At 34.1% G+C, this 13,627-nt stretch overlaps 6 protein-coding genes and 1 pseudogene across 7 annotated transcripts, besides 1 other annotated feature; 5 read left to right on the top strand and 2 right to left on the bottom strand.

The window, feature by feature from the left end:
- Positions 1-13,627: part of a mobile genetic element that runs on past both edges of the window.
- TVAGG3_0611780 (uncharacterized protein) lies at positions 1,412-2,188 on the bottom strand (the record flags this gene model as incomplete). Its single annotated transcript, XM_051240065.1, has 1 exon — positions 1,412-2,188. One exon carries the CDS (start codon positions 2,186-2,188, stop codon positions 1,412-1,414), a length of 777 nt encoding a protein of 258 aa, XP_051097889.1.
- On the top strand, positions 3,160-4,698 carry TVAGG3_0611770 (keratin-associated protein family; the record flags this gene model as incomplete). The annotated part of the gene is made up of 1 exon (XM_051240064.1): positions 3,160-4,698. A coding segment is annotated over one exon (1,539 nt), but the record flags the coding sequence as incomplete, so codon positions are not given.
- TVAGG3_0611760 (phage tail repeat-like family) lies at positions 4,759-5,250 on the top strand (the record flags this gene model as incomplete). Its single annotated transcript, XM_051240063.1, has 1 exon — positions 4,759-5,250. The coding sequence occupies one exon, from the start codon at positions 4,759-4,761 to the stop codon at positions 5,248-5,250; it is 492 nt and encodes a 163-aa protein (XP_051097887.1).
- On the top strand, positions 5,291-6,015 carry TVAGG3_0611750 (integrase core domain containing protein family; the record flags this gene model as incomplete). Its single annotated transcript, XM_051240062.1, has 1 exon — positions 5,291-6,015. A coding segment is annotated over one exon (725 nt), but the record flags the coding sequence as incomplete, so codon positions are not given.
- On the top strand, positions 7,400-8,113 carry TVAGG3_0611740 (KilA, N-terminal/APSES-type HTH, DNA-binding family; the record flags this gene model as incomplete). The annotated part of the gene is made up of 1 exon (XM_051240061.1): positions 7,400-8,113. The coding sequence occupies one exon, from the start codon at positions 7,400-7,402 to the stop codon at positions 8,111-8,113; it is 714 nt and encodes a 237-aa protein (XP_051097885.1).
- Positions 10,083-11,594, top strand: TVAGG3_0611730 (annotated as a pseudogene). The gene has a single exon. A coding segment is annotated over exon 1 (1,512 nt).
- On the bottom strand, positions 12,838-13,401 carry TVAGG3_0611720 (uncharacterized protein; the record flags this gene model as incomplete). The annotated part of the gene is made up of 1 exon (XM_051240060.1): positions 12,838-13,401. One exon carries the CDS (start codon positions 13,399-13,401, stop codon positions 12,838-12,840), a length of 564 nt encoding a protein of 187 aa, XP_051097884.1.

Below are 13,627 nucleotides of genomic sequence, written 5' to 3'. Positions count from 1 at the left end.
GTTCATACCTTGAGATTCATATCATGACTAATACCATTAAAGTCAAAAACATTCCATGGGAACGACCAACATTGTTTTAAAGTTTAACCTTCAATTGACTGATGGTAAACAAATTCCATGCATCTCTGTCGCCATTTCTGTTAATATTTTTGCTGTCATTCATATCATCCACTTCTCCATCCGTTAGCTTTTGAGGATATGTGTTAGAATAGCTGTTCTTAAATGAAGGCTTCTCTCCCTTGAGAGCATAAACTCTATAACTTTCTGCATACTTTATGTTTGAACCTCCTGAGCCATCATTGACATAAATTTTTATAGGCTTCCACCCTTTGTTCATGTTCCTGCTTCTTCCCTTTGCTCTTTTGTTCAGTAGTTCTACATCTTTATACACAGCACCTGTCTCAGTGAATTCAACAATATTTTCATTCGTTAGCTTTACATTCAAACCCTTGTCGAGTATATTGTTCATTTCATACATATAAAAGGTTTTTATTCTATATGAAATGAGAAGCAAATCCATCTTAGCTGGTGCCGTTAATGTTCCAATTGAACCAACATCAAATGTTGACTCACGAACGACAAACAATATTGTCATAAAGAACTATAGTTCAGAGTGTTTGAAAGAAAAAGAACCAGAACTTAAGTCGGTGAATTTAAACTCAGCTTCAAACGCTAACGCTACATCAGATGTTAAGTTAGAGTATCCACCACTGGACCAAATTCTTTCAAGAGAAGCCAACGACAACCCTTACACAAATGTTCAAACAAATCCTTCAGATAACGTAGACCATTACCTTCTTCAGTTATACCAAACTATCTTACTCAAAGACGATAAGAAGCTTTTGGTAAATCTTATAAGCAAGAACCAAATAATTCTAACAAAGGAGGACCTTGAAAATGTTATATCACGAATAACAGGGAAACAATGTGTCATTGACTATCTCGACCCTGAAATCGAATGCTGTGGTCAAACGCCACCATTCATGAAAATAGGTAACATCCGCATCATTGAAACACCAGGAACTACAGGAGTTGAGTTTAAGTATAAATATTCGAACGAGTATACAAAACTTTCAACAGAATATAAACTTTGCTTGAAATATGTTTTAGTAAATTAAAGCAGTCAGGAGGGCTCTTTGAGCCCATCTTGGCGCTTTGCGCCGTTAGTCAAAAAAATTTCAAGTTAGCAATTTGTAATATCTATCCAAAACTTCTTCAACAGTATCGAACTCATCTTCATAATGCAAACCTAATCTTATTGACTTGGTGCAGTTTTCACTAACACAATATAGCGCTTTGCGCTCGGCGCCTTTGACGCCTTTTTCTGTTCTCTTGACTGACATAACTAACTCATTTGTTTCATCAAACAGCAACAACCAAAGTTCATGACCTAATACATAACATTCATACTTTATATTTTTAGCTCTGAGTTCTCTTGTAAGCTGTTGCATTTAATATTTTCTAAAAAGTCAACTTCAACAGTCATTCGCACTGGTGCCTTCAGTTCTACAGGCTCTCCTTGAAAGTCAACTAGTCTGAATTGCATGTCTTTCAAATTATGAGGACTAATGCGAACCCATTTACCTAAATGAGTTGCTATGACAGGAACGTTTGGAATGAACATTGAATTTACTTCATAACAGAAAGACTTATATTCTACTGAACCTTTACTATTAACTCCTGAAATACCTGTGACATTAGCTATTTTTGACTCAATGTATAAACAATTACCATAACATACGTATGGAACAGATTTCATCTCAATCGTTTTGTCAACACTTTTCAAAGGAAATGTCATATGGTATGCTCCCAGAAGCAATTGTACTCTATGACTCATTCGTGTTATCTTAAACTCCTTCGCATAACTGAACTTCAAAACTCCTGCAATAAGTTTAACATTCATTAAGTTTTCTTCGTTCTCCTTGTTTATTGTAGTATTTATGAGCGCATTTAACACTCCAGCTAATGTTTCCATCTTATATTCTACATTATTGTGAAATCTTATTTCATGCTTCTTTCCATCTATTTCAAACTCCATGAAATCTGTTTCATCTGTTATGACAAAAGTTGCGATAGTATTGAAGTCAACAACTCTGAAAGCAAGCGCTTCATTCTGAAGACCTAAGTTTGTTTGTAGCTTTACTGTTCCGTATTCGTTTGGGTCAGTACTTTGCAAATAGAACAACATTTTATTCTCATTAAAATATGACTATTGCTGCATATGCGTATGAAACAAATGAAGCAAGAAGAGCACATGAACTAGTAAACGAAAACTCAACTTTAACCATTGAAGGCAATGATTTAGTCATTGACGATGGAAAAACTAAAAAAGTCATTGATTTCGATACTTTTAACACTTATGACCCATTCATTACAATAAGTAAAGTTCCTATCATAAATGATGGAACGGTGCAATATATAAATTCTACAGTAGATGCCTCATTAGTGAAAGTACTGAATGTTCTCATTGAATTGTTAAAGAGCTTTCGATTTGACGACAACATTAAATGCCTAAAGAATTTAGTCATGAATGAGAAACAAATATTAGGAGTTGCTGGTAGCAGTAATGATGTACACCTTATGACATTAGAATATTATAACGAACATAAAGATGAACTGAAAGGAGAGAAGGGTGACACCGGACCACAAGGAATACAAGGACCTCAAGGAATACAAGGACCTCAAGGAATACAAGGACCTCAAGGCGAAAACGGTTTGGATGGAAAGGATGGAAAGGATGGAAAAACTGCTAAATCATGGATATGGGACCTTATAAATACTGGTTTAACAGCTGCTTCATATGGAGTTCTTCAATACCAAATCGGAAAGATATGGGCTGTACTTGGTGAAGAAGCTTTAGATGACGTCAAAAATGCTTTGAACTTCATTTCAAATGGTTCTGATACTATTAAAACTTTATCTGGTTGGATGCAAGAAACAAGGAGTCAAATAGATACTGTAAGACGTATAGCAAACAATGCACGTACGGGATTGGATACTTTACGACAAGCACAAAATACACTAAAGGAAGCAAATGATATTCTTGGCTCAGTATCAGACATGCATGAAGATTGGCTTAAAGGTATTGACAAATCTTTAAAAAATCACAGTCAGTCTATTGCTGACTACAAGAAAAGTATAGATTTTTTACATAGTGCTATGGACGTACATGATGGAAGCATAAGGAACTTACTTAATGCTAACAATAACTTACCAGGAACTATTAAAGCATTTATAAAGTCCTTTGTAAAACCCGGTGCTCTAACATTTAGGTCTTTGAGAGCAAGAGCATTGAAGTCAAGAGATGCAGAAACTCCAACAGAACCTACAGAAGGAACTGAAACAACAGAAACTCCAAAAGAACCACCAAAACCAACAGCTAATGAAATATTGTTCGAATATTTTCCAAGGTACTCTGTTCTCATTGCATACATTCAAGAAATACTTAAGAAAGCAGACTTGACTTTAGGAGATGATGAAAGTTCTGTATATCTTTCGTTCCAGTTTCAAATAGCAGAACTTTTGAGACAGATATGCTTAATGTATGACAACATCTCTGATTTCACAAGATATGATGACGACCATGACCCCGAACATGGTGAAGAAGAAGTTTTACAAACATCCATTAAGACAGGAAAGGTTTTAACTCAAAGTCTCATTATTGACACCAAAGATGGCGAAGTGGACGTTCTTCAAGAGCTGAAGAAAAATACTTCTTCGGGAGGTGGTGGTAGGCATGAACTTGAAATAAATGAGATAGAAGAGAAATTAGCCGAAAAAGCAGATAAAGAACATAAACACAATATCTCCGATATAAATGAACTTCAAGCTACATTAAATAGTAAAGCGGACAAAAATGAACTTGACGCAATGAACAAAGTTTTGAAATCTCATAAACACAACATCTCCGATATAAATGAACTTCAAGCTACATTAAATAGTAAAGCGGACAAGAACCATGTTCATTATATAAGTTCAGATGAACAGATTATAACGGACTATCATGGATATTTAACACAGGATGAAGAAGTGAAGACGAAAAATGTTAATGAAAGAAGATATAAATTCATTCGTGCTAAAGGTTATGACATACACTGTACTGTACAGTATGACACAGGTATAGCACCACAAACATTTGGTTATAACGCTGAAATTTATGCTTCATACTTCTTTGTTAACGGTGTATTAGTTGAACCAAGATTTATGTTAAGAGTTAAGGCAAAAATAACTTTTGAAGATGCTATTAAAAGTAAAGCTGACAAAAATGAACTTGACGCAACGAACAAAGTTTTGAAATCTCATAAACACAATATCTCCGATATAAATGAACTTCAAACTTCTTTAGACAGTAAAGCAGACAAAAACCATACACATAAATCCTTCACTACTGTTAGAGCAGACGACATAATATTGAACTTTGACCTTGGTTCAAGTGCACCTTTAGAGAATCCAAGTACAAGCGTAAAAGATACACTAAACTCCTTAAATAACAGTTGCAGGAATATCGAAGATCATGCCAGAAACTTTGAAGCATATGAACTACCAACAATGTTAGATAAGAAAGCAGACAAAGAACATACACATAAATCCTTCACTACTGTTAGAGCAGACGACATAATATTGAACTTTGACCTTGGTTCAAGTGCACCATTAGAAAATCCAAGTACAAGCGTAAAAGATACTCTTAACAATTTAGATAAGAGTTGCAGGAATATCGAAGATCATGCCAGAAACTTTGAAGCATATGAACTACCAACAATGTTAGATAAGAAAGCAGACAAAACAGAGCTTCAAACATTAAAGACAGAAATACTTCAAACATTATATCCTATAGGTTCTATTTATACGTCAATGAACTCAACAAATCCAGCAACAGTTCTGGGTTTTGGTACATGGCAGCAGATTGTAGACAAATTCTTATACTGTGCTAACTCTTCAAAGCAAACAGGAGGTTCGAAGAAAATTACTGAAGCAAACCTTCCACCGCACACTCATACAGGAACTACAAACACAACAGGTAGTCATTCACATTCAATAACAAAAAGAGGTTATACAAATCTTGCAGCAGGTTCGGATAGACAGGGAATGCATAGATATGATATTTCAAGTGACCCAGTAGATTCAAGCGCAGGTATTTTCTGTGGAACCGCAGGAAATCATTCACACACTTTCACAACAAATCCAACAGGCTCGGGTAAAGATTACATGCCACCATTTGTGACTGTATTTGCATGGTATAGAGTTCAATGAACGCGCTTGAGCCTAGAATAAAATCTTTAACTTTACATAAATGAGCTTGAAAGAAGTATTCGAACAACATCCATGGAGGTCATTTAAGAAGTTCAATGAAGCTGCAAAGAGTTGGGGATTTACTAACAGAGCTGAAGTGAAAAGGTTCTTTGACAAAAATGTTGTACATCAAACAAAAATAAATCCTTACGACTACTTTTTACCAATTTACTCCAACACTCCTGACGCATACCAATTTGACACTCTCATTCAAAGCAGAAAAGGAGGACATAAACCATTCCTCATCTTCATAAATGTTAACACTCGTAAAGCATATGCATATCCAATGAAAAATAAAGGAACTCGTGAAGTGTTAAGAGTTTTACAAAAGTTTGTAGCAGAACATAACCCAAGTACTTTAACATCAGACCAGGATTCAGCATACCTCAGCAACGAAATCACAGAATTTCTCATTAAGCATAACATAACTCACTACACTACTGAAGACCATAACCATAACATACTCGGCATCATAAACCGCTTCATAAGGACTCTCAGAGATTTAAATCAAGAGCGAGACTTTACCGAAGAAACAATGAAACATTTTCTCGAAGTATATAATTCCTCAACACATTCTACAACAGGGCATACACCAAATTCAATGACACAACAACAAGAAGAAAAGTATATACAAAAGAAACGAAGCCAAACACAAAATATCAGAAATTCAACACAATTTACCCTCATTCCTGGTACAAAAGTTCGTGTAGTTCTTGACGACAAACCGTTGACAAAGAAACGTTTAAGGTTAAGTCGAAATTATTATATCGTAGACTCTACGCAAGGTAATGGATATCTTATAAAAGCTGCTGACGACTCCATAGCGTTTTACCCTCGTCATAAATTAGTCGAAAGTAGTAATGGCAAACTTGCTGAAACCATTGACGAAGCAAAGCGAGGAGTGGTTATTGAAATACTTGACTACAACATAAACGATGACACTTATAAAGTAAGATATGAAGGAGGCGTTGAAGATGTTATACCATCTAAGAACTTGAGAGAATCTAAACCAACTCATCTGGGACCATTAGAGCGGGAGTACTGGAAAGATAAAAACATGCCAGAAAGAATAAGAAAATTCTTCTAAACTTTTTCGTTGGATGTAAATCAGACAAAAATATATTATAGGTGAAGAGGTGAGATTTCACCTCTTTTTTCACCTGTTTTTTCACCCTCGCCGCTTTGCGGCTCTGACCCTTTGGGTCTCGTGAATTTTCATGAATTTCCGTAAGATAGAAAAAATAAAGTTAGTTTTTTTAAAAAAAAAATTTTTATCTTGTATGTAAGAACAGAAAATGACAAACATTGAGTTTGAAACAGTTAGAAAGATAGACAATAACACCAAATTGGTTAGAATTGGTGATTTAAACGTAAGATACTCAAAGAAATACAACAAATATTCTTTGTCAGACATTATATCTCCATCTGGAAAGAAAACAAACGACTGGGTTAGAAATGCTTCAACTCAGAAAATTTTGACAAGAAATCCTGAGCTCATGATATCGGTAAGATTCTATGGAACCACAGCATATCTCATTGACAAAAGTCTTATACCAATAATTCTTCTATGGATTGACCCAGTTGTTGGATATAACTTCATAACATATGGTTCATTCGACTCAGAACGTTGCAGTGAAGGCTTACTTTATATCGTTCAGAAACCGAAGGACTTCAACACAAAAAGATATAAGATAGGAAGGACATATAATATAACTCAAAGATATGACAGTACAGTCAATAGAGTCAAGGTTGTGTTTGTTAATGATATGAGAGCTGCTGAAACAGAACTGCTTGAAGTTTTTGAGAAAATGTATGGTGCTCCCACGAAAGGTAAAGAAACGTTTGAAGTAGATGAGATAGGTAAAGCTATAAAATTATTTGACGAAGTTGCTGAAAAATACATGTAATGCGTTTATTTTTGGTCTTTTGTGAAAGTAAGAAAATAACGCTAATTTTTTATAAAATATTTTTTTTTATTTTGTATGTAAAGACAGATATGTCAACATTAGAGAACACAACAACAGTTATAGTCCATGAAGCCATAAATGAAGAATACGAGTACATACAGTATAACAAACAGTTACGTCTCATTCGTTCAGTCAAAGATGACATGTACCAAATGCAAAGTATTTTGAACGCTCTTCATTCTACAAAGCAAGCATATCATTGGTTTGAAAACCAACAGACAAAAGAACTTTTAGAAGAATTTCCTCATATGATTGCTTCCCTCGGAAAACCGAGAGAAGAGATTCCGTACGAAAATCGTAAAAATTTGGCTCCTGGTTTGAAAGGTTATTATGTTCATAGACTTTTAGTAAATGCTGTAGCAATGTGGGCTTCACCTCGTTATGCTTGTTATATTTTCATGATGTTAGATGAACTATATAAAGCAGAACGTGGAGAGATGGAAAAGAAACTTCAAGCAAAAGATGAAGTCATTGAATCCAAAGACAAAAGCATACAGAAAAGAATACCACGTTCAGTACCAAAAGGAAAGGAAAAGAGTTATAAGTATATGATATATACTGAAGAGTTGGAGAAAGAAGAAGATAAAGATATGGTTATGTTGCATTTAGTCAGAAGAAACAACAAAAGCTTTTATGACCTTGCTAAGATTTACAAATCTGACAGAAACTGGTTCTATCGTGAAAACTTACCGATTTCAATGACACCGAATGAGCAAATAAAGGAAATTGTCAAAAATACTCTTCCTCAAACACACTATGACATCAAAGGTTGCACAATACTTACATTCAAAGAAGACTTAACATTACTGAAGGAAAAAATAACAGAATATTTCGATAACTTCAAAGAGGAAGAATAAAAAAATCTAAGCTAATTTTATTTTTTTTATAAAATTTTATCTCATATGAAAGAACATGAATTTAGAATATTCGGAACTCATGACAGAAGAAGAGAACGAACAACATGTAAAAGATTATGCAAAATTTCTGAAGACATACAAAGCATTTAAACAATATCTAAATGCTTCTAAAGATTATGCAAAATTTCTGAAGGTATATAAAGCTTATGAAAAAGCGTATGAAAAGTTTATACATTGGGGAATTGTTGTAAAATATCGATATGAAGACTAACCAAAAATATATTTTTGGTTAAATAGCTTCAGGGTCAATTTCTTCAACCATTTCACTTCCTTCGTCAATGTCAATAGAAGCTTCTTCAACCTTTGGTAAGAACTTTTGTATAACATCTTTGTTCGTTATTGTTTTCAGAGATGAAGAATAATATTTCACATTTGTTTCACCCTTCTTATATTCTTTCTGTTCGGAAAGATTCATAGCAATACTGAAGAAGTCAATGTTGGAGTTCTTTATAATAGTATAATGAGTATCTTTGACATTCACGAAGAAACCCTTTTGTTTCAAAACTACTGCTAACTCTTGTGAAGTATAACGTTTGCGGTCAATGACAATAGCTAATGGTCTGACATACTGACCAAACTTAGATTCTTTCACAAACTTCTTGTTAAAGATAACATTAACGTTTGAACCATTGAACTCATTCTTGATGGCAGTTAGCGAGAGCATTGTATGAAAAGAACTTGCAATCTTGCATGTGTTTCATTAAAATAAAAATATTAAATTATTTTGAAAAATAACTTAAAAAAATCTAATCTAATTTTTTCAAAAAATATTTTTTTTATTTCCTACTAAAGATGTATCGGAAGTTGTCTAAGTTAGAACACTCGGAAATAAAACAACTTCTTACAGAAGCTAATATAGATGTTGCAAAGCATTACACAACAAACAAAAAGGCACTCGCTGACATCCTCAATGACTATAATGGTGAAATAACTTATGATAGAATTCATGATTACATTAATAACAAAACTTTTCCTTTAAATGACGTTGCTATTGACTTATATCATAGACGTTCAGTACCTCATGAAGTAAGAAGAGAAATGTTTGACATAACAAATGCAAACGTTGGTCAAGAAAGCTGTACCATGAAGTGAAGAGATGTTTGACATAACAAATGCAAACGTTGGTGAAACACGAAAGAGAGACGACACACTGAAACAACAGAGAAGAGAGATGTTTAAAAGTGCTATAGAACAAGTTCGCAAAGCTAATAATGTCATTCGTTCCATTGACGACAAACCAAAAGAAGGTGAGAGATGGTTAAAGAAAGATGAAGAGAATAGGAAGAGAAATGTGAAGTCAGGCAATAGACTCATTGACTTTAACATCGAAGCTTTAGATGAACCAAACAGAGACTACTTACACAAACATTTCGGTAAGGTTTTCATGAGACTCTTAGAGAAAATTAAAATAAACTCCCAACAGAGATGGATGGTATGTTATAAACTTGGTGGAAAGTATGAATGTTCTACGTTAAACCTCAATAATATTGGAACATTACTACATCAGCTCTTGAAGGAGAACTTTATATCAGAGATAGAAGCAAATGCTGCAGGTATTGTTGAAATGCACTATGACTTCTTCTTGACAAACATAAAGAATCTTACCGAAATAAAGATGTATGATTTAACAGAATATGAAGGCTTAACGATGTCAGATGTAAAGAAAGGCAAACCAAAAAAGAGACCATATAGAGATGAAAGCACACTGACAAATGACCAGAAAGCCATTTTGGAAGCTCTTAAGCAAACAGGAAACCCAGCACTTATAGAAAGCTTTTGGAAAGATAATGGTGAAAAGAAGTTTTATAAGAAGAGAAGCGGTCAGTTCTGGAAGTATCTTTGCACATTACCTATAAATCTTGAACGCTACCAAATCTTCAATGAACTGAACAAAAGAACTGCAACACTTATGACAGAAGATAACTTGCTTCGTTTATGCTTGCATTCAGGCTGGAGTAAATGAAGAAACTATTGACCACATGAGAGAAGTCATTCGTGTTAGAGACTTTCCTCAAAGTAAAGTACAAGAAATTTCTGACGCAACAGGTATAGCATTTAATGTTACCATTGGTTATTTCAATGACTCAAGACATAATGAAATAAAGAGATACATACCAAAAGAATGTGAAACTGTTCGAACTATTGACTTACTTCTTGTTGAAGACCACTACATGCTAAATGAAAGACTTCCAATGACAACATATTTCATTCGAAACTATATAGAAATCTTGAAGGAGTGTGGTGGAATGAACATTGAAAAACAGATGAAAATATATACAAAGAGAGAAGATAAATATGTAGTTCGCATGGATAGAACTACACCGCTATGGGATGTTATGAAAACATTGTGGGAGTGCAAATATTTTGAACCTATTTCTTATGGAGAACTTTTCACATATACGACTGACTTATATAAACAGAACCTTGCACCATTTAAAGATTTGACATATGCTCCAAAGTATTGTGTACAACTGAAGAAGAAAGCAGAGTCAAAAGAAGTAAATAAAGCTAAATGTAAATTCATACCTGAGCACGTTTTCTTTGCTGACTTTGAGTGTAGTACGGATGGCTTTCATAAAGCTTTTAACATCTGTTATGACAGTGAAGATGGTTCAGTTAGTGAAAGTATTTGGGGTCAAAACTGTGCAACAGAATTTTTGGAAAGACTTCCTGACAAGAGTTTAATATATTTCCATAACCTCAGTTATGACATAAACTTCATCTTAAGACACATGACAGAAGTGAAAGGAACTCCCATCATTAAAGGTTCACGAACAATGCAAATAACTGGTTTATATAAAGGACGGGCAATTATTATAAAAGACTCTTACAGTGTTATAAATAAGAAGCTTAAACTATTTCCTGCTATGTTTAACTTACAAACAGGACCGAAAGAAGTATTTCCATATAACTACTACAGCAGTGTTTTGTTAGCAAATGACAACAGAACTGGTGTCATTTCTGAAGCATGTAAGTTTATCCATGATGCAGATACATTTATGAAGAACATAGATTCCATCAAAGGTTGCAGAATAGATGAAAACCACTTCGACTTAGAAAAATATAGCACGTTTTACTGCAAACAAGATGTAAGAATTTTAAGAGAAGGTTTTGTAAAGTTCCGCAATGACTTATTGAAAGAGTTTGATTTAAACGTTTATGACTACGTTAGTATTTGTTCTATTGCTAACAAATTGTTTGAGAACAGAGTATACTTCCCGAATGGAAATCTTTATGACCTCTCAAATAAACCAAGAGAATTTATTTCGAGATGCATTCAAGGTGGAAGATGTATGTTGTCAGATAACATGAAACAAAAGAGCAAAAAGAAACTCATTGCTGACTTCGACACTGTTTCATTATATCCTTCAGCTATAGCAAGACTTTATACTTTAGAAGGAATTCCAAAAGTATTGAAGGAAGAAATGTTAAGCACAGAGTATCTCATGAGACATTTATTCGATGACGACCAAAAGGAACCCATTGGTGAAAAGTTTATGTCTGGCTTCTTTGTTCTCATTAAGATAACAGAGATTGGTATACCCAGACACTTTCATTTAATAGTTTGCGACCCTGAACTAAATCCAGAACTTAACGTTCCAAGAAGTTCAAACACTTGCTGTCTCATGTATGTTGACCATATAACATTACAAGACCTCATAAAATATCAAGGTGTCAAATGTGAAGTGTTGCAAGGATACTATTACGATGGAAACAGAGATATGAGAATAAGAGATGAAGTAAAGAAGTTGTTTGAGTTAAGGTTAAAGTATAAGAAAGAAGAAAACCCCTTACAAGAAATTATAAAACTCATTCTGAACAGCATTTATGGCAAAACTATTCTATCTCCTATTGAGTCAAAAATAACCATAGTAGATGACAAAGATGCTATAAGATATGCTATAAGAAATTACAACCATATAGTGAAGTTCGAAGGTTTGGATGGTTCAGATAAAACTATTTTCAAGCTAACGAAAAGCATTTGCAGACACTTTAACTTCTGTCCACTTGGTGTTAATATTCTGTCTATGTCAAAACGTATTATGAATGAAGTATTCTGTACTGCAGAGGACATGGGACTTCAAATCTTTTACCAGGATACCGACAGTATGCACTTATATAATGAAGACATCCCAAAGCTTGCAGCAGAGTTTAAGAAGAGATATGGTCGCGAACTTATAGGAAAGAACCTTGGTCAATTTCATAGCGACTTTGCAGAAATAACACCTGGAAAACAAAGTTTAGCTTATAAAAGTATTTTCTGTGGAAAGAAGACCTACATAGACTTACTCACTAACGATTTAAATGAAGTTGCATTTCACTGCAGAATGAAAGGCGTGAAGCAAGATGTTATTGCTTTAACCGCTAATGAAATGTTTCCTGAAGCTATACAATGCTATTACAATGAAGATAAGAACATTCACATACCTGTTGGAACATATGACAAAGACTCTGAGTTCAGTTTAATGAAACTTTACAAAGCACTTCATGATGGTCAAGAGATTGCATTCGACTTATGTAAGTCATGTCAACCTTGCTTTGCTGAAAAGTTCAACTTTTCAATAACGACTAAAACAAGCTTTATTCGTAAGTTGAAGTTCTGAGGTCATTTATTTTTGTCAGCAATGAGGTCATTCGTGATAAAAATAAAGCTAGCGTAGATTTTACAATACTGCGATGGTAGAGTTTAAGAGTTGTGCTTCAATGTAGAGACAGTCCTTCCCATCTGGAGGTAAGAACACTGGACATTTATGGTCATGAGTGGAGAACATGTCTATCCAAAACTCACGATTGAAGCCAGTTAATTTATAGTATTTAGGGTTAGGAAGTGGTGAAGTTCTTGTATGACCAATGAACTCATTTTCAACGCCTTTGGCTATATTAGAGTAAAGTATTGCTTGCTTTCTATCCCAAATGCCAGGTGTTACAATCTTTGAAAATTCATTTTTCCTCGGAAGCATTGCATCATAATTGAAAACATTCTTAAAATCATCACTTGGTTCGGAGATTTGAAATCTTATACGTAATGGATTTTCTTTCTTTTTAGCGACTTCATTGAATGGTGAGAATACAATGAATTGACAGTCATGAGTTCCATCTTCATTTTCATTAAATTCATAATGAAAGTCTATAAGTTGTGGCTGACTACCTTCTTCTTTCAGTTGTGCAAGAAACTCACGTAAAGGCTGTAAAGTTTGTACTTCAATATTGAACTTTTTCTCGAACATCTCATTAAATGAAATCATACATTGCAACAATGTTGTATCGTCTTTAAAGTATTTGTATATGTGAATGTTTTGGGCGCTTAAAGACTGTTCGTCATTTTCTATCTCGACTTGAAGTATAAAGTCAACCTTTCTGAAAGCACGTGTTATATACATAGATGTTATGCCAATGTACTTCTCTTCATTTATGTTCACAATCCAGTCTGTTGGAAACTTAAACGTTACTCTG

This window comes from Trichomonas vaginalis, chromosome II (assembly GCF_026262505.1).
Source record: "Trichomonas vaginalis G3 chromosome II, whole genome shotgun sequence".
Taxonomy (NCBI): Eukaryota; Parabasalia; order Trichomonadida; family Trichomonadidae; genus Trichomonas; species Trichomonas vaginalis.
The sequence above is the reverse complement of the archived record's forward strand: the minus strand, read 5'-3'. Positions and strand labels throughout refer to the sequence as shown.